The 21,409-nt window shown below is 42.0% G+C and overlaps 1 protein-coding gene across 1 annotated transcript; it reads right to left on the reverse strand.

Moving 5' to 3' along the window:
* Nucleotides 1-2,740: 2,740 nt before the first annotated feature.
* Nucleotides 2,741-6,697, reverse strand: LOC136444927 (uncharacterized). The gene is made up of 5 exons (XM_066442713.1): nucleotides 6,551-6,697; nucleotides 5,320-5,413; nucleotides 3,940-4,083; nucleotides 3,574-3,739; nucleotides 2,741-2,871 (listed from the first exon to the last, which is right to left on the reverse strand). Exons 1-5 carry the CDS (start codon nucleotides 6,574-6,576, stop codon nucleotides 2,768-2,770), a joined length of 534 nt encoding a protein of 177 aa, XP_066298810.1. The 5' UTR covers nucleotides 6,577-6,697; the 3' UTR covers nucleotides 2,741-2,767.
* Between the last annotated feature and the right edge of the window lie 14,712 nt (nucleotides 6,698-21,409).

Consider the following 21,409-nt stretch of genomic DNA (forward strand, 5'->3'; position numbering starts at 1 on the left):
TGGGAAGCGGCCAAGAAGCAGGCAATGAACAGGAGAGAGCGGCAGCCTATGCATGGTGGCCCGCATCGCCGCCAGCGGAAAAGCGGTGAGAAGAGAGAGTAGGATAGGTATGGACTCAGCCCTTTTAAACAACGCCCCCTAACAGTAACAGTCAGATCACAGTTAGTCTCCAAGCAGACCCAACGGTTGCAAAGACCGTATCCAACTGGCAGAAGGAGTTTTTATTGCAACCCGACGGTGCCTGACAACTTCTCTGGCTGACTGGAGCCTCTCTGGCTAGCTTGTACGATTTTGGCACCGTGGAGATCTGCTTGGAGATTAATCACAGTGAGAACGATATAGTCATTTGTATGATCGCTACAGAGAGAGCATATTGTATTCTTTAGAAAAACAAAAAACAAGATAAAAACTCTGTGTCTCGAGTATGAAAGAATCTGAATTGTTCAATCGGTATAACAGCCATTCGGCGTAACATATATATACCAGCTTCGCAGGCACTATCACACCGAACGACTTGTCACGGTTAAAACAACCTATACCTAAGTCTAACTGATATTTTGATAAAGATGTCCCTACCGTTAGAAAGCAAACTTTAGGGAACATGTTTTCAAAAGTACTCAAAGACATGCGTCTATCTGTGCTGTACGATACCGGCTTTACTTGCTGTAAAAGATTTGATCAGGTTACGTTTTTCTAATTTCATTATCTCCACAAAAGGACGGGTTACACGCTGCGTGGGTGGTGCGGAAGTTACTCTACCCCAAGTCTTTTCCTCCTTTAGTGTGAAAACGTTTCCTTAAAGGCCCAATCCGCGCCGTCTCTGTCGCCACAGGCCTATCTGTGGGGGAATGATAAACACAGCCTTCCGTCCCAGGGCAAAAGCGAAGGCAGATGTTTCCGTTCTCATGCGGTCAAGGCCAAAGTGAGTGCCAAAGGAAGAGCAGCGGGTGTTTCCGTTTCGATGCGATCATTGCGACGTTGGTGAAAGGAGGTAAAAGGAGATTGAGAATTAATAGGGAAAGATGAAAGAGAAATGTAGCATGCTACACTACAGATAGCACGGACACATGGCATCGTGTGGCGCAAACGGTAGAGTGTTTCGTCCAGAACCGAGAGGACCCGGGTTCGAAACCCCGATATGCCCCGATGTTGTGCCCTTGGGAAAGCTTAAAGGCACTTTACACGACTTTCCTCACTCCACCCAGGTGTGAATGGATACCTGACATCGGTTGGGGAAGGTCGTATTGAGGTCACCTGCTGGCGCCGAATGACAGCCGCCCAGACCCTTGCGATAGTCTGACCAATAAACCATTATTATATATAATATTACATAGGACTCTCTGCCTTACATTTTGACAGTTTGCCGGAAATTAATACGTCATTACTTATATAGTGATACTCTTAGCCAGTAAAACACACTTACAGACTGGTAGGGAAGTACGGAAATGGGAAAAGATGGAATCTCGATGTTTGTAGACTGTCGCTTTTATTGATAGATATCCAAAAATGTGTCATGAATTCTTTAAATAATCTATTTTCAATCTTAAGTTCTGTACAAAAATTCATATTCCTAAAGCGACTAGACAAACCTCCCATTGAAAACACGTCTGTTCTTTTATATCTACTATAACCGAAAAGCGAGAAGTTGAATTTATCTAATGATAGTCATATTCTTTTATATACGTTAACTGTATACTTGTATTTTGTTTTGTTGTGACCTGTACTTAGCCAAGTGTGGCAGAAATGTGCAATAAAGGTCTTCATTCATTCATTCAATAAATGTGGCTTCGTATGTGGATCTTGCCTGTAGTTTTCAGCAGCACCGCTAGATGTCAGACTGTAACCGGTATAGCTAGATATCTAACTTTCAAGCAATACTGTGCACTTGTGACGCTGACGAAGGTGTTCTAATCTATATTCTATATCTGTATCTATATCTATATAGCCGGTATAACCGCCATTCGGCGTAACACACCAGCTATAGATCTGTAAGATATTCTGTGCTATTTAAGGTAACACATTCTACAGAATACCAGCATGATCATAATATCATCATACAAAACTGTATTATTGTGATAACAAAATGTCTCTATTAGATATCGTTGGAACATAAAATCGTAAGGTTAAGAATAGATTGAATCAAATAGTTCAAAGAGTAAAGCAACTACAATAGACTTGATTATTTATCCCTATTATTTAGTACTGAATTGTATAGTAGCATTAATCCGGGATAAACAAAATAGTCGGGATAGTGGTATTGTGATGGTTTTATCCCAAATTTTCGCCAGTAAGAGAGTTTTCCTAATGTGTTGCTGGCAAAGAGAGGGGATGGCGGTGTCTTATCCCCTCTTTTCACCAGAAGGAGTTTTCAGAAATTCATACTGGCGAAAAGAGAGGATGGCGGGGGTCTTATTCCCTCTTTTCACCATAAGGAGTTTTCATAATCTCTTACTAGCGAAAATATGGGATAAAACCATCACCATACCACTATCCCGACTATTCAGTTTATCCCGGATTTAATGCTACTATACTTTTCTTTACTAAATAACAGCGATCATGACTGTAAGAATTATGTGCATTATATGTTTAAAATAGAAATTACCGGTGATTATTGGACACGTCAATTTGTCCTTGTTGTCCAAGAAACTTGCAAAGTACAATTCAAGAATGAATCTGTACAATGTGAAACTGTTATCTGGAGTAAAAAAAAATGACATCGGTTGATATGAAAGAAGAGACATTTTGACGGTCGCTTTATATTTATTCATCAAACATCACTAGTGGTAAATTTCATGATGACGTCACGGTGTTGAGGGAACTCCTTCGTCAGGTCCGCCCTTTTTCCCATGCTGAAGTCTTTGAAGTCAAAACCTTTTAAGAAATTGGAAATGTGGGTGCCTGTTAAATACTGAATCTTAGGCGAATAAAACAAAAGCAAACGGTCCGAAGAATCTTTCACACACACACAGACAAAATGTAGCAAGCAAAAATAAGGTCTCATTCCTGTGTTAGGCTGTTCCATTGGAATCAACGTTGAAATACGCAACTTTATGACTAAAAATCTAGAAAACAAAATAAAATTCTGGAGATGTTTTACTTTCTGTTGGAAGCACACGTGTTCACTCAAATATAACCATGACAACGATATTTATCGCATTTTAAGCTGCAGGTACCCACTATCCGCACGGGGCCGCTGTTGTACCGCCAGCGCCTGACCGTATCACTCATCGCAAAATGCGTACACGTCCGACCTATCGCTCGGATGACGAAACTTTCCTACCTAATCTTGACAGTAATAAACAAGCTTTCGTCTCCAATTCTTGTTATACCAGGTGGGGCAGATAAAATGCAATTTATGATCCACCTAAACACACGCATCTTAGGCCCAGTTATTTTTTTAGGCCGGATTCTTCGGTATACACGCGGACTAACACAGGAATGAGACCATAAAGTAACTCGTAAAAGCCCTGTAGATATTGTATTGAACAACGAATGAACAAGTCCTATTTTCCACTGCATGTGTATTACTATCCAATCTTGCTGTTTGCACTAATGTTACATCCGGGTTCTTACCTGGGGCCACAGGGATGGAAGCGAGGCAGTACACATCCGGGTCCTCCACCTCCTGCGCGAACCACGCCCTGCGCGGGACAACCACCTGATGACGCGCTTCCGGGTGTTCTAGAGGATTACCCAGAATGCTACAGCTGTACGAGCCATCTGGGCGGATCATGTGAATCTAAACATAAAAACAGTTGATTTTTTAAAAAGTCAAAATCAAAACTATTAGTATGTAAGGAGGTTCATGGTCCTAAGTACGCATGCGCAGCGAAGTACATTGTGGGTAATACTTAATACGTAATCTACAGTACAATGAATGAATATAGAATCACAAAACCTACAATGAAAGGATCATCATATGCTATTTAGCCTTTTTACCTTCATGCATCCACCGAGATTGTGAACAAATAGTTCGTCTGATTTGACTCGGTGGAAGAGTACCGACTGTCCGCCTTGCATGAGGTAGTAAATCATCGTGAGGACGGAGCGCTGACCATCAAATCCTTCCGCCGGTGCCTCCACCTGAGATGTGTATCCAACATCATCACAGTTAACGAATACATATTTGTCCACAGAAGCAAATATAAACACGGCATTACCACATCTTTGACGGGCCTATGTAAACAAACATGTAAACAAAGAAGGCAAAAAAAAGGCATCGACCTGAGTGCGGGGATGCCAGACTGTGCTAACAAGGTATAGAGTGACAGACGGGCGGACGGATTCCAGAAATTCCTGTGCAATTCTGGGAGTTCTTGTAAAACGGGCGTAAAATATAATATTAAGCTCGCTCCTATAGCTTCGCTGATATAAGCCTTCCTTAGTGTACTAGAGTTTAATGTCTTAATCATTTCTATCCAAAACTGTGGCTGGTTGGAAACTTGGTTGAAAAAAACTAGAATTTCTTCTTGGCAAAGAAAGTTTAAAAAGCAATGTTAAAACACAAACATGAACATGGTTTGATCGAATTTGAAGAATATACCATACATCTTTGTCAGACATATGTAAACAAACATGTAAACAAAGAAGGAAGGGAATCGAAAATTACTTCAATCGTTCCTTCTGTGTTCTAGAGTTTGATTTCTTTATAATTTCTATCCAAAACTGTGGCGTTATCATGAACTTTGTTGAGAAATTTATTATTGAGAATGAAAGTTTAAAAGGCAAAGTCAACTTGAGTTCAAGATCATCAATGTTAGCGAGTGACTGTCATATTGTGACGGATACATGTATACCATGTCTTTTAATTGTTTAGGGGAACTGAAATTTTGAGTTAAGGTCGCAGATCACAGAACTGTGGTCTGCGACCTATAGGGATTTATATGGTTAAGGATCCGAAAGTGAGAAGCTCCGACGCTTGACAATTTATATTAAGGTGCACAATTATGGTGCCAGATTTTAATATGTTTGACTTCAAGGTTCAATATACAAAACATGTGAAAATGACCTTAAATTTGCAGTCTCGTTCTCTTTTAAAAGCCACTTTACTCACATTAGTCGGGCGGTAACAATATTCAGGCGCGAATCCAAGCCGACCAAACAAATATCGTAATCCAACTCGTACAGTCTCAAAACTGACGTATTACTCTACCATCCACCACAGTTTCAGCCTCGCTAACGTGCACAGAAGGAAAACTTCGGCCTTTTCAGGCAATGTGACGCACTACTTCATACCCGAACTACTATTGGGGACGGGGGTCGCCCATTAATACTGTGTTCTGCGACCTTAATGCTGCTGCGATAGAGGTCACACCTGACCTGTACATTAGAGCGGTACGTCTCTCTGAACCATCCGCGGCACTCCGGGTGTGGACTCAGCTCGTACAGGGCGATCAGCCGCTTGACGTCCTCACTGGAAACAACACGTGTACAAACCATGGGAGTCACTGCGAATTTTTGATTTACAAAAAATAACCTCATCTTAAAGGATCTATAAGACCTCCAGTTGCCCACTAGACCTATTTTACGTGGGCCTCTTCTCTCTGAAAGGAGGAGGAACGCCCGCCTCACCTTTCTCTATAAACTAGTCAACAACCACATCAATATAAGCACTGACAGTCTACTGAAACCAGCTCAGGGGCGCACCCGGGGGAGCCATACTCTCAGATTTCAAACAATCAAGCAACTTTTTTTTTTTTTTCTAATCAATTCATCAGAGCCTGATGTTGCCATCGATTTAGGAAGAAAGGCGGCTCAATTGTTACTGTAGCAGCATTTCTTCACCCTAGGCCAGAAACATCAACGCTCAAGACAAGCATGACTTCACTGACCCATTAGGAGAAGCAGGGGTTACGAAGGCTGCTCGGGAAATTCCCTACCCCATTTAGACCGGAACGTTTTGAGCCACTCACACCGGGGCATGCCCCTACTCTTTTTCGAAAGATGTGGTGGGTTCTTTTACGTGCTCAAGGTGTGGCTCTCCTCAAACACGGGACCTCCATTTAACGTCCTATCCGAGGGACGTCCCTAGACAAGCAACGTTAGAACATTAACATATTCATTCTTCCCCCGCACCATCCCCCAGTGGAACGCCCTGCCTGGCGCGGTTGTTATGGCTCCCACCATTGAGTCATTCCGCGCCAGGCTGGAGGCCTGCCCGCCATTGCCTGGGACCTCCCCCCCCCTACTTTGCCCCTCGCGGGGTCAATTGGGGGTATCTTAAGTTGAAGTTGAAAATGTGAAACAATGAGCGGTTATCGTGCACTGGACAACTAGTAGTTTAGATAACTTCAAAACGCTGGAGTCGGTATCCCGATATCGATATAAACCAGGCAAATCTAGCTTTTCTTTTAGAATATAGACTAAAGATTTCAGTTATAGCTTCCTTTTAAAGTGATTGTTTTCATGGTTTCACCATAGCTTTCAATGGACGGCCCTTTCCGTTCCTTTACCATGATCATACAAGTACTAGTAGTAGTATACAGCACGTGGAAATGTTGAGTTAGGCTGGCAACGTTAACATTCAAGTAAGACCCTTGTCCGTTCTTACCTTACTGGGTTAGCCGTTGCTGCCATCGTCCAGAACTTCAAGAATATCTAAGCCAGGCGTCAGGTATAGATTGTTTCGTGCTTAATGTTTTCACGATGATACTAAACAGGTTCTGCGTCTGCCATTTTGTCGACCTTTGCTCTCTGAACTTTACTACCGGGTCATTCTGTCAGGAACGTGGGCAATGTGCACTTCCGGATACTCTCGGCAGATGTCGCCCTACGATGGGATTGTCAGCCGAATCTTAAAATTTAACTTTGACCTACCTTTTGTAACACGGAAGTGATATGTTAGCTTTTTACTCACGGCGTACCTGAACTCGCCAAGGTTAAGGAATAATATGGCCCGTTTACAGAAGGTCCGCTGTAGAGACATTTTCCTCGGCGGAGGAGAACCCTCGACATGGCTGGCTCGCTTGAGTGACTTCATACCGGCACAACATGTACAGGGGGTTTCTGTATTGGATATGGACGTCGGTGACTCGATAGCTCTAACAGAGATATAAGAATGTGGTATCTACAATGACTAATAAAATCGTAGTATGTAGAAGTCCGATTTCTTATCTCTTCTTAAGATGTGTAATGACATATGATACTAGTACATGTTTTTGGCGACGCCTCAGGGGCAAGCCATATTTTCACTATATTGTGTGCAGATTGCAAGAATTCTAGGAATTGTACAGGAATGTGAAAGTCCATGGGAAAATAACTCAAGAATGCCTGGATGTATTGTCCTCATATTTTGTATGTGGGTAGGTCTGTGGGAGAATTTGTAATGATTGGATTTTGGGCCCCCTAGCGACTTTCTATGGAACTTTCACTTTTCAGATCTCATCTTCTGAACATGCTAGAGTCATGATTTTTAAGTGGTGGATAGCTCTTTGTTAGGAAAATATGTCCTGTAGATTTGGACCCCCTAGTGGCTTTTTTGGAACTGCAGGAGCTGATTTCGACTCAAAATTTGAAAGAGAATAACGCAAGAAGGGGATGACGGATCATCATAATTTTTGGTGTGTAAATATCTTAAGTGATGATTTACATAATTTATAATCATATGCCAATTATGCAAATCAATATCTGATTTGCATAATTAATGAGGACAGTTAATAAATCAGCTGAATTCTATTATAAGACTCTTAAAAACATGACATATGTAAGTGAGAAAGAGTTAAATATCGATAGATATCAATTATGCAAATTGATACTTAATTTGCATAATTGATGACAAAATACTATAAATCCATAGTGGTAAATAATGGGGATTTCATTTTTGCACCATTTGGAAGTTAAGTAAATGTGGCTACTATTAGACACAAATCTTGCATAGAGGGCCTCATTTACATAATTTATGAGGAAATGGTACGATTTTTTTCTTTTTAAACAAGATTTTCGTACATTAGACAACTTGTGTTATTCTGGTTGAGAAGGTGATCGACTGATATGATTTATGCGAGGTCCTTATTTGCATGTGGGTTAAAAACGAAAACGTTAACAGAGACCACCGTCGCCATGGCAACATCTTTTTATATTGCCAATCTTGTTTTAATTGCATAGGGAAAATGTATTTTCTGTGTTATCAAACTTTTCATCAAGCGCGTCCAGCGAATTTTATACTACTGTAAATAACCACCATAACCAGAGCATGTGAATTTTTTTTAGGCTTCAAAGAGACAGCTGATGATCATTCATCGACCTTAAACGAGTATATAGTAAAAACATTATCCGAAAGAATGGCTTTTCAAAGGTTTCAACATTTGTTTATCTTTATCTATGTGGGGATAAGGCCCAGGCGCAAAGAGTTACGTCTTACCTTCTCAACTAGTGCTGCATACCTAAACGTAAAATCAGCTACTGGTACAGGTACCGGTACAGAGGTTTAGGGACAGGTCCGGACCTGTACCTGTAAATGTACCCGAATGATTTGAATAATTAACATGTGTTTCTCTGAACTTCTTCAAAGACAAAAATATAAACTGTTTTCAACTTGTCAGTATCTTTATTCAAAAAGCATAACTAGGTTTCCTACCACCAAACTTCCTTGGACTACTGCCAAATGATAAACTTCCAGCCTGCCTGACTGACCTGTTGCATATAAGTTACTCTGTTCCAAGGTATCACTTTGGTCACGTTTTGTGTTGCATGAGGTCAGGAGATCAGTCACAAAATAAGCACATACTTGGTGTAAATTTATCTCGGTACACTACCGGTACTTCATGATCCGGTATTTTGGACCTGTACCGAATCAATTTTACGGTACAGTACCGGTACGCAAAACTATTCTCAACCGGGGTACGTCTTTGCCATTGACCGGCAGTAACCGGACAAATGCAAGATTTCACTTTGTCGACCTACAGAACCCCTCATCATTGAACAACGGCGTGGAAATTTCCATTCCTTGAGGCGGTTACTTGTGTATAATACGTTTAATGAAGTGTGCAATGTCAACCTATTGGACGAATCTCGTTTTAGCTATGAACGCATAGCAAATATATGTACATTTGATTAGATTATAAACGATCATAGAGCATTCAGCGACGGTATTGAATAAGGTTAATAACATCAGACAACAATTCGTTACCTTTCTTACCTAGCAAAGTCACTAGATTTAGTATATGGCGCTTTATTCAAAGTGATCCTTACTATGTTTTATTTTGTTCAACTATGTTATATTTTCATTTTCACATTCAATTCAATGAACTCGCCAGCTTAATAGTGTTGCTGATAGAATTTATTCCAATCTATTAGTGTTTTTCGCTTCTGTTCAGAGTTCAAAACGTTGAACCTGCAGTTATAATTACAGCGGGTTCATTGCCCGGGAGTGTTAAGACAGATTTGGCAAATTAAAGTGTCATATCTTAAGCATTTGTCGTATAGCATATACTTTGGTTCCATTCGAAACAATGAACATTATTAGTATGTGTTTACCAGTTTTAAATGTAACCAATTTCATAGAGTTGTGTACAAACTAAACACATGCGTCAATCATGCATCTCATTCCAATAATAACTTCATCAGGTTGATAAGATTTAAAATATTTAACGGTTTATACGATGAAATTTCCTTTATTCTTGATTCTAGTTTAAACTTTAATTGTCACGAATCCACACACAGTCCCTATTTTAAGCCACACTGCACCCTTGATAATGATCGAACACAATCATGCATGGGTCAATTTTTCAGTTAATAACCGGGATAATGAATTATTTGACAGGGTAGTGATTGGATATGGATGCGATGGTTTCGTTGTCCCGCCTTCTTACTTTTAAGACTTTTGTCACCGTCTTAGATGATATGACAGATATCTTATTTTAGATTTAGTTATATCTTATCGACGGTGACTTGTTTAGCTTCTTGAGAATTCTACCTGATCAAAATCCCCTGCGCTAACTCCCTAATACGCTCGACCGTGACGTAATAGGCGTGTCTCTGGACTGACGTTAGAGATCACAGCGTGCTATTTTTGTCGTTCGGAAGCTGTACCATTTTCACACCTCAGATACTTCTGTAGTCACATCGCGGAGTGATCTATCATGGATGACCACGGATGTTGCAAGTGTCTTACCTGCCGCGGATGTATTCTATCTATAAATGCCTGTTTTTGTGTGTTGTCGGTTTTGTTTTAATGTCTCTGGGGTCAACAGTGGTTCAGTTTTTCACCGGGCTGTCGGAACCGTGTGTTTGTGTTTGGGTTTATCATTCGGCCTGGGTGTATTTCTATGTTGCTCCAAACAGTCAAAAAAGCTTAATGATCAGACTGGACTGTCGAAAATACAGACAGTGACATCTACAGTCCCCCAGCCGGGTATTCCAGGTACTGCAAGCACTGCCATGACGCATCCAACATCGGGGATTCTACAATATGGTTTCCAACTGGAGACGAATTACCCCCCTCCCCCGGCGTACGAAGAAGCCGAACCCCCTCCTCCTTCGTACGAAGAAGCCGTCACGGTAGAAGAGGATCGGCTGTAGATTTCTTTCTTCATGGAATCCAATCTGGTATGATCTACGAACGGACACACAAGCACCCTTCCGAATCTACCAACGCAACGGGCGCACAACAAATAACTAACCTCCTCCTGGACTACACCTAAGTGAACAACACCCCCACAACTACCCCCTCCAGGACCACAACTACCAACGGGAATACAACTACCCCCTCCAGGACTACACCTACCAACGGGAAAACAACTACCCCCTCCGGGACTACAACTACCAACCGGCGCACAACTACCCCCTCCAGGCCACACCTACTAACGGGAAAAAAGACCCCCTCCAGGACTACACCTACCAACAGACGCACAACCACCTTCACCAGAACTACACCTACCGACGGGAAAACAACTACCCCCTCCAGGACTACACCTACCGACGGGAAAACAACTACCCCCTCCAGGACTACACCTAAGTGACCAACAACCCCACAACTACCCCCTCGGACTACACCTACCAACGGGAAAACAGCTACCCCCTCCAGGACTACATCGACCGACGGGAAAACAACTACCCCCTCCAGGACTACACCTACCAACGGGAAAACAGCTACCCCCTCCAGGACTACATCTACCGACGGGAAAACAACTACCCCCTCCAGGACTACACCTATCAACGGGAAAACAACTACCCCCTCCGGGACTACATCTATCAATCGGCGCACAACTACCCCCTCCAGGACTACACCTACCAACGGGGAAAAAAACTACCCCCTCCAGGACTACACCTACCAACGGTAAAACAACTACCCCTCCAGGACTACACCTACCAACGGGAAAACAACTACCCCATCCAGGACTACATTTACCAACGGGAAAACAACTACCCCCTCCAGGACTACAACCACCAAATGGAAAACAACTACCCCCTCCAGGACTACAACTACCAAATGGAAAACAACTACCCCCTCCAGGACTACACCTACCGACGGGAAAACATCTAAACTCTCCGGGACTACACCTACCAACAAACGCACAACCACCCCTCTGGCCTACACCTACCAACGGGAAAACAACTACCCCCTCGGCCTCGTAAAACAGCTACCCCCTTCTGGACTACACCTACCGATGTGCGTAAACCCACCCCCTCTGGTCCTTGTTCGTGCATTTTTGTGAGGATGAAGTACTCATAGCATAGATCATTCATAGAACACGGCACCCGACCAACAAAACATGACATCAATTTCCATGTCAGAACAGATCTCGTCATTTGAACCATGTATTTAACTTGTTTTCATGCATTCAAATATACTAGCATGTCTATGTATAAGTAGTAGGTTTATTACTATAGCTATACGTGTATAAACATAAGAATTAAAGTAAATCGATGTGTATTGATGTAATTGAGAAAAATTCTTAGATAATTTACATCTTAATAATGTGGAATTATCCATATTGCCATTTTTACATGTATCTAGCAACTGTTCTTATTTCATATTTTACGGTGGCATAATCTCTATTTCCACTGATAATATATAAGACTGCAACGTGGATACATAAATTAGATGTTAAAACGTTATTTTTACTGGTATAGACATCAGTGAATATCTGAAATATGTTATTGCAATGGTACTGTAACTGCTGTTAATATTATGTTGGATATTCCTTCACCGGTCACATATACATGAGGACAACAACAGACATGTCGACTGCTACTTAATAACGTTAAGCTCGATTACATGTAAATAAATCGTATATGCGTGGCGGGAAACTTCCGCTAGCGCTCCTAGGTACCTTTACTCAACAATTTTGCCTCTCAGAATGCGGGAAATAGCATTTAAGAGGGTTCAAAATATCAGAATTTTACCATGCGCTACCGAAATAATTGATAACACCCGTTCGCGAACTCAAAGACCTCGCGAATATTAGATAGACTTACAGTAACTATTCAAGGCGTTGATTGTTTTAACTTATAAGCGTACATACAAACAATTAGAGGAACGTATATACTGGATTAGCCCAATTTTGCCTCTCAGAATGCGGGAAAAAGCGTTTAAGAGGGTTCAAAATATCACAATTTTATCTTGCGCTACCGAAAAAATTGATATAACACCCGTTCGCGAACTCAAAGACCTCGCTAACACTATATAATGTCCTTGATTAGCCTTGTAGTAGTGTTATTTGATAGCTGTTGCCATACATTGTACCATGTACGATTGTCGAGCAATAAAGTTCATTCATTCATTTATCTACAGCGACGGCTTGTTCGTACGAAGGGGGAGGGGGCTGGTTTGGGTCCGGTTGGAAGCCATGTTGTGGAATCTCGAGCGGTGGTGCGGTGGCGCCGCTGAAGTTCGGTTGTACACCAGCTGCAGCTGGTAGATATGGTCCCACTCCGGACGGCGTGTGTCCTGGGGGCAAACTGTGATGAAGAACAATTAATATGACAGAATAAAAATCAAACAAATCACCTGCAGGGCACTTTAATCCTTATTATGCTATGGTCACATTTCCAAAGCGGGACCCGGTCGGGTAGCTTGTGGGAACGAAAAATACGATATAAAGGACATCAAAACACACAAAACGTAGAAACATTAGTTCTTACCATAAGTTTTAAATATTTCTTATAATCTTTGTTTATTCTTTGTTTTTTTTTCAAACAGATCGGCTGGGCCCCGGCGTTGAAATGTGACGCTAGCATTAGATGGGGGTGCTGAATGGGAGTGGGGGTGGTGGGCTTTTGAGGCCTGTGCCAACTTTCATGTTGTATGCGCGAAAACCACCATACTTTAGATAAAATACATTTCGCTCATATATTTGGACTACCAAAGAAAGGTCTGAGCAGGGTTGAGTCAGTTTATTTTCGTCATTTGAGGTGAGCAACATTTGCCTTGTGTTGAAATACAGCATCAAACTTAAATTTATCATGGAATGTACCAACACAGATGAGCTTTCATGATAATGTTGCGTTATATTGACCTATACAGGCAACTATTTTCTATTCCAAGAGTGATTGGGGAAAGAAGATTTTGCTTCGAAAAACAAAAAAAATGTTGCTAGTTAATGATTACAGCTTTGAAAAAGCATTAATTTCAATGAGTTTATCACTGAGATGAGATTCGAGCTTGGCAAAAGTAAAATGCGACTCTGCACTCAATTAAGTATGATGTACTAGTAAGAATATTTTTAGCATATTTAGCATATTTGGGTTAACAAGAAAAGTGGGATCATTCGTCTTCCACGAAAAAAGATGTCAAACCCAAGAAGTTAGAATTTAGTGTCCGTATTTAGCCTAGAGTAGTCACATACTTTATAGTCCGTCATTGTCATGTTACATGTACTTGCAATTAGTCTCCGGGCAAGAACGTGAAATAAATTTTCATTATCCATGTTTTTTTTGTATTCAAAAGCTAACATTTCCTTTATCCCGACGCCAGACATCTACAGCTAAATTTTTCTAGAAGGTAAGAGGGATACCTTGGAGTGTATGGACCGGGGTATGGTGGGTATCGTTGCGGGTGCATTCCATAGACGGGTGCATTAGCGCCACCTGGCGGATGGATCACTGATGTTGGATGCACTATGACCGTTGGCCCTGTCCCTGAAACACCCGCGTGTTGGGCGCTAGAGGTCATGTAAGTAGTATCTGTGTCCGGTCTGTTGCTCCATTTACAAAAGAAGCAGCACGCAGTTGCCAAGATCAGAGCACCTACGGTTAACAATATGACGCCAAAAATCATTGTTACCATACCGTGACCTAACGCGGCGTGTATAACGATAAGGATCAAACCGGGGATAAGAACGAGCGCGCTACAGACAAAAAGACATGTAGAGTTGCCCCGAGACTTGTCGGAAGATTCGGTATTGTCCCCAGCCTGCTCTGATACCGTGTTATCTCTTCGGTCTTCGCTCGAGCTGCCTCCGCCATTGCCAACGCTGCCACCAGTGTTGTCATGACCAGTCGTCATTTCGACGTCACCCATGGTAAGACTGCTTCTCAGCCCGCGAAAAATACCGACTGGGAAAGACGAACAGTCTCCCGATTACAGCGCAACAGTCCAACAAGTGTTAAAAACGTCAAGAGTAAATACTAGTTGACGTACAATATGTTTCATTTGGTACACCTTTACCCAAATAAAGTCTACCTTTCATTTCCGGGCACGCCTAGACGATCAAAGTCGAGTATATTTAAAGTTTTGGGGAGATCTTGGAAATCTAAAATTCTTAAAACAACTTATATGTCGCTGCTTGCCAAACTTTGACGCGGGACTAGACACTAAAGACCAAACTAAGACTTTAGTCATATAAACTAAGATAATGAAATAATTATCCGACGTAAGAAAGATATAGACAATACATTTCAATCTTCCGTCACCCCCTAAGATAGTTCATTCACCCGATCATCGTTGAATTCACTGACCCATTCTAAATTAGATCGTGACCGATAGCTAACCATACGGGTCTACCATTCTTAAAATAGATATTACCTAACATGTCGTCACAGAAACTGATCCTGAGTCATAGTAACATATAAAAAGAGTTTGGCAATTTGTTCTAACGGCAATGAAATCTACTTAAAGTAGTAAAACATGACAGAATATTATTGATTACCTAAAACTGTCTTGAGTTAGCCTTAATTGGGCAAAGTTTGAAGCCATACTTCAACAGCAAAAATAGAATTACCTTGAGTATGCATTCAATCTGAGTCTGATAAACAAACGAGTAGAGTAAAATCTACTTTGATTGGCCAATTAGAAAAATATGCATTTCTATTTGACTGATTGTTTGTCTGTTTGTTTGTCTGTTTGTTTGTTTATATATCCGGTAAATCCCCTCGTGTGGAGTATCACACCAGGTTTGTACTGAAGGGTACAAGCTGCATATCCGGTCAGATTTGTTTGATCCACTCACACCGGGATGGATCTTTTCCATAAGTGTGATGGGTTTTTAACGTGCTTGAGGTGTGTCTCTCCTCAAACACATTAGCTGAGGGACGTCTCTAACCGAAGGTAGGTCAAATAAAGAAATCGGGGTAAAGGGCCTTTCCAAGGGGCACAACATCGGGACCTGTAAGGGATTCAAACTAAGTTCCTCCCTTACCACAAGGCCACCGTGTCACCACGGTTACTGACCTTTCAACTTTGACCCTACCACAAGACCTGTCATGCATGTCGCTGCCAATAATTAGCCTGGAGGCTTACTAGGTTGTGTCATTGTCGCCTTACCTTGTTTTCAGATATGTTTCACTGTACGTAGAGGGGGGTTGAAATTTCTCAGCCTCCCTTTAGTATCGTTTTCTGAAGAAAAGTGTTTTCTGACAGGATTGACTGAACCTTTTTTGGTTACTTTTCGCAGGTGCCTTTACATGTGAACAAGTCAAACCGGTTTAGACTCTGGCGACGTTTATGTTAATGAAGTATACTTCAGCATTTTAGTCACCAAGTTTTTTTAAATGGTAGGTCCCAAAGTTTCACTTCTCTTTCCGTCTCTAGGTAAAAAAAACTCAATTCTTTGTATGCCCATGCCCAAAAAGCAGCTAAACTAACATTCGAAACTTTTCCACAAAGACGGCGATGATCACAAACTTCTTCAGTACGTTACAAAACAAACTCCGTCACACTAAGTTACATTTTATTTTTACAATGGAAGATATAGCATTAATATATAGGTATCAACACGATGCATGAAGAAACCTAATGAAACAATTTCCTTCCATGTGCAGGTGGTAACTGAAATTGATTTCAAACTTTTTCGCCTTACCAATAATGTGTCACCAAATGATAACAGCTAATTATCAGGCAATGAAGTGTGCAATGTACATTCAGGTTTTTCATTAATTAAAACGATGTGTGAAGAAACCACGTGAACCAATTTCCTTTCACATGTAGGTGGTAACTGAAATGTCTTTTAAACGTTTTCGTCTTACCAATTATGTGTCATCGAATTATAGCAACTTTCTTAGACAAATTTGTAACAGCATATTGAACTACACTTATAGATAGACAAGGCAGCGCACCATGTATATTCAGGTTTTTATTGATTAAAACGATGCGTGAAGAAACCACGAGAACCAATTTTCTTCCATGTGTAGGTGGTAACTGGAATGATTTTCAAACTTTTTCGTCTTACAAATAATGTGTCATCAAATTATAGCAACTTTCTCAGACAAATTTATAACAACATATTGAACTACACTTATAATGAATTGGCAAGATGGTACACTAGTGTACCATCATGTATATTCAGATTACCATTGATTAAAACGATGCGTGCAGAAACCAAATGAAGACATTTCCGTCCGTGTGTAGGTAGTTAATGAAATGATCTTCTCTCGCATGTTTCACCATATCATCAGCCTCTTTCTCATGACTTGAAGCGACGTAATTACAAAACGTTGGCATATGTACAACACTTATACATAGGCCTTAAAAGCCTACAGCCAGAAGTTCGCTACCCCCTGACCCCGGGGAAGACCACCAAAGAGATGGAAAGACCAGATCGTGAAGGACACTGGGTTAAACATTCGGGAAGCAGAGGCTAGGGCAAAGGACAGGACTTCTTGTAGAATCCACCTGGAAAGCAAGGGGCCGGTTTCTGGCCTGTGCACGTAGACAGGTAGGCAGGTATACATGGACAAGACAGTTTACAGTGTTTATTCAGTTACCTAGATTTCAGCAATGCATGAAGAAGCCAAAAGAAACGATTTTATATAAAAACATTCGGTGCTTGTAGCTTGTGCCCAAGCTACTGTTATAGAGATAGGTCGGTTGTTAAACTTGAACGACAAGGTAGCTCGCAAAAAAGTGCGCAGTGCGGAAAAAAGTCCATTCTTGTAAAACAGAAACGATCCTGTCTTCCTACTTACGTCGATGAAGGTTAGACTTTTTTGTTTTACCAATAATGTGTGTTTAAATGATAGAAGCTTTCTCAGATATATTTGTCACAACATATTGAAATACACTGTACTAATAGATAGGCAAGGCAGTGTACAATGTATATTCACAATATTGTCTCTTTCACATCATGCAACTTTGTTTTGACTTTTTTGTCTAATTTGTTTCCCTATTGGACTATCTAAAATTGTCTTCTCTTTATTTGCATATCAACTCAAACTTCGTGGTTAAAACCTGCCGTTCGACAATCTTGCTCAATCTTGAGTCACTGACGAAAAGTAGTGGATGCTACTTGAAACATCTGACCGTTCCCAAAATCATATCCAGTTCCTTGAGTTAATGTTATTTGGCGTGTATTCCTACTGGTTATGGTGCCTAAAATCAATCGATACGGAGAAAAGAGGCTGACCTACAGTTCGTCCTAATGTTTACAGATTTACGAACCAAGTACACAAAGTCCTTAATGACTTGACTGACATACTACTCTGAATATCTAGAAAAAGACTACACATCTTCAAAAACCGTAGACAACCCTACAAAAATCTTCACCAACCGGCATTACACGTGAACCATGGAGGCTACTACATGAATATTCAAGAAGTCCTTAATCAAAACTATGCATGAAGGAACCTAATGAAACAATTTCCTTCCATTTGCAGGTGGTAACTGAAATTGATTTCAAACTTTTTTTTCTTTTTAACAATGGCCCTTCTTAAAATGATCATCAACTTTCTCTGACAAATTTGTAACAACATATTGAACTGCACTTATTAATAGGCAAGACAGTGTACAATGTATATTCAGGTTTCCATTGATTCAAACGATGCGTGCAGAAACCAAACGAGCAAATTTCCGTCCGTGTGTAGGTGGTTAATGAAATTACGTTTCGTCGTATCATTAGTCGCTATCTATTGGTTTGAAACGACGTGATTACAAAATGATTGACAAATGTACCACGCGTATAAATAGGCAAGACAATATTGTCGTAACTGTTCCTGTTTTAATTCTTGTTACAGTGTCTAAAATCAATCACTATGGAGTAAAGAGGCTGACCGACAGTTCGTCACTTATGCTTACATGTTTACAGATACAAATTGTAAAGGACACGGGCTTAAACAATCGGGAAGCAAAGGCTAGGGCAAGGGACAGGACTGCTTGGAGGATCCTCCTGGAAAGCAAGGGGCCAGTTTCTGGCCTGAGCAAGTAGTCAGGTAGGTAGGCAGGTTTACAGATCTACAGACCAAGCACACAAAGTGAAGGTAAGTGACAGATAGTTTCCCGGATGAAAGGATTACATACAAATAGACAGAATGTGTGTAAGAGGTGGTGCGAAAGAAATCGCAGCCGTATGCATGTCGTTCTTGCATCTGTTGGCAGCTGCCTGTGCAGGTTCAAAAGGCCAGAGTTTGCCTCAAGTGTCAGACAGATGAATGGGAGAAGTGCGTGTCAATCAAACTGGACCAGCCGAGAACTTTCTCCTCTGATGCGTCTTGCACATATACATGTGTCTTGTGTAAGGCCCTGCCACAAGGCGTTGGAGGACCCTTTCGTTTTCTTTTTCTATCTAAGGATAGACATGTTGCAATAAGAGGATACTCATATTGTCGGCATAGAGACTGATACCGCTCGCGCATTCTGTGATAGACGCTTTGGCTTTGATAGATGCAAATATCACCGATGTGCAGAACAATACCTTTGCTACGTTTTCTAGTCTTTACCAACTGTCCCTAGATTACAACAAGTTAACAAATGTCAAACAGACCTGGTTCACTGGCTTGGACAATCTCAGAGCGCTGAGTTTGTCCAACAACCGAATCAAGCAGATAGATCAAGGGAGTTTCGTGTACCTAAAGGGCCTTAGTGTCTTGGATCTAGAGAACAACCTGTTACAGGCTGTAGACCCTGCCTGGCTCTTTGGACTAAACGGTGCCATGTTTATGGATCTGGGGTTGAATAAAATCAAAAGCATTTCCCCGGGATCATTCCAACACATACAACTGGCCCATCTAGACCTTACTGGTAATGAGCTTTCATGTTTGGATGAAGATGTGTTTCGGGGACAGTCTTCGCTAGCAAGGCTCCATGTCAGCAGTGACATGTTGTCTTCTGTCCATGATGCAAGGCCACATAGCATGATGTGGAGCCTTCATCGTTTGGCCAATATGATCCCGGGGTCAGCAACATTGCTTGTTCAGGTGCCCAAGTCCCTCTTCTGTATCAGGCACAATGCTTATGAACTCTCGTTAGGGTGGACGTTTGATTCTTCGAACAATGTCTCTCCTTACATCGATGTGGGAATAAACCCCGGTTTGTCATGTGGTGTTTTGGATCGATCTCTGACCACGATCTCCATCCAGGCCCCTGTAGTTGTCCTGGCTACGGACGGCTCTCTGCCAGACAAACTGGTCCCAAACAGGCTTGAGCAGTGCAGGAAGGTTTGGGAATATGATGGAGGCATTGTATTGGGCATGGTAGGAAACCCTATCTTCCGACTGGTTTCCACGGCCACCGCGGGGACAGGGAATACAACCTTTGAAGGTGTTGCTTTGTCCGTTGTCCAGACGCAAGACACGAACACTCAAACTAGCACAGAATCTGGATGCAACCAAAAACACACCACCCATACTCATGACACTCATGACAATACAAGGAACATCACCTGCATTCTGCTCACTGAAGATAAACACACGGAGTTGTTCTACACCTTTCCTCTGGACCCATGTCAGATACACAAAACATCAACCACTTACAAAACAAATACTGACCACTCCAGCAAACTGACACACTACTCTGAATACATAGAAACAGACTACACATCTTCAAACACCGCAGACAACTCTACTATGCAGGTGAGTACCACACCTGGACCAAAGATGCCTTCAACAACAGATCATGTTCTCATCTCAGTTGTTGTATCAGTGTCAGTGGTCAGTCTGGTTGTGTTGTCCATTGCAGTGTTGATATGGAAAGTGTGCGCAGCAAGGTTAAACACTGGGGATGAGAGGGCCAGCGACGATGCACACATTTGGACAACCCCATCTGGGTTGTTTAGGTTGGCCTCCTTCCCTAAATGCTCAAGCAAGATGGCGTCGAATGACGTAGCCTCTTGTCAGTCTTTGCCCGCTGTCCTGCAGTCCATCGAATCAACTTACTGTGAGATCCCAGATGACATAGCAGCTGCTCAGAGGCCTCTGCCTGGTCTCCCACACTCATCCTGGAAGATTCCAGATAACACACTCTCCGGCATGCTACGGTCAGCTTCTCTCCCTGCGGTAACATGCACACGCGGGGGTGATGCAAACGATGCGGCATCCTGTAGGTCATTGCCGGCTGTTCTCCTGTCCAATGACCCCACATACAGTGAGATTCCAGATGACATAACCACTGCACTGCGCTCTCTGCTTGCCCAACCACACACCTACAGTGAGATCCCAGATGATGAGGAAAGCGGGCCCATGCTTTTCTATGCTCATGCTGCAGCGTTTTCGCTTCGTGTCGTCGAAAACACTCCTTTTGGCAGACACCGGTCAGAAAGATCTATCGTCACATATGGATCGGCTGAACAGACTAAAGTTCAGAGTAACAATTTGTATAGAAACGCTACCGAGTTCAAAGGCATAAGAATCCGTAAACAGCTGAGGACAGGTTTGGTATCTCATTCTGCTGACCAAAGTTTGCATGCGAACGTCAGCGCCAGAGATTAAATTCTGTCTAGAGATCAAAACAACTCAGGAGCTCCTATCACCATTCACACAACGCCTGATTCCTACTGGCCTTTGGCGACGTCAGGGGAGGGAACTAGCATCACACCACGGCGTGCATCTCTCCCTCTCGCCACACTCCCTAACACCTACTGGCCTTGGGAGAGCCCAGGGAAGGGAACCAGTGACACACTCCGACGTACTTCCCTCCCTCTCGTCACATTACCTAACACCAACGTACAAGACGTACCCGTAATTCAACAGTAAGCGTCTCTTGCCTCAAAAAGCCCCAGGATGGGTCCTTACAAAATTCTTCATCACACGACATTACACGTGG

Source organism: Branchiostoma lanceolatum, chromosome 11 (assembly GCF_035083965.1).
Source record: "Branchiostoma lanceolatum isolate klBraLanc5 chromosome 11, klBraLanc5.hap2, whole genome shotgun sequence".
Classification (NCBI taxonomy): domain Eukaryota; kingdom Metazoa; phylum Chordata; class Leptocardii; order Amphioxiformes; family Branchiostomatidae; genus Branchiostoma; species Branchiostoma lanceolatum.

Bases quoted from the DNA above. Each gene is read 5' to 3' on its own strand.
- LOC136444927 (XM_066442713.1), bottom strand. From the start codon at position 6,576: ATGGCAGCAACGGCTAACCCAGTAAG. The intron at 3,740-3,939 runs GTAAAAAGGCTA...TTTTATGTTTAG, and splicing joins ATCTCGGTGGATGCATGAAG to ATTCACATGATCCGCCCAGA. The intron at 2,872-3,573 runs GTAAGAACCCGG...ATTTCTTAAAAG, and splicing joins TTCCATCCCTGTGGCCCCAG to GTTTTGACTTCAAAGACTTC.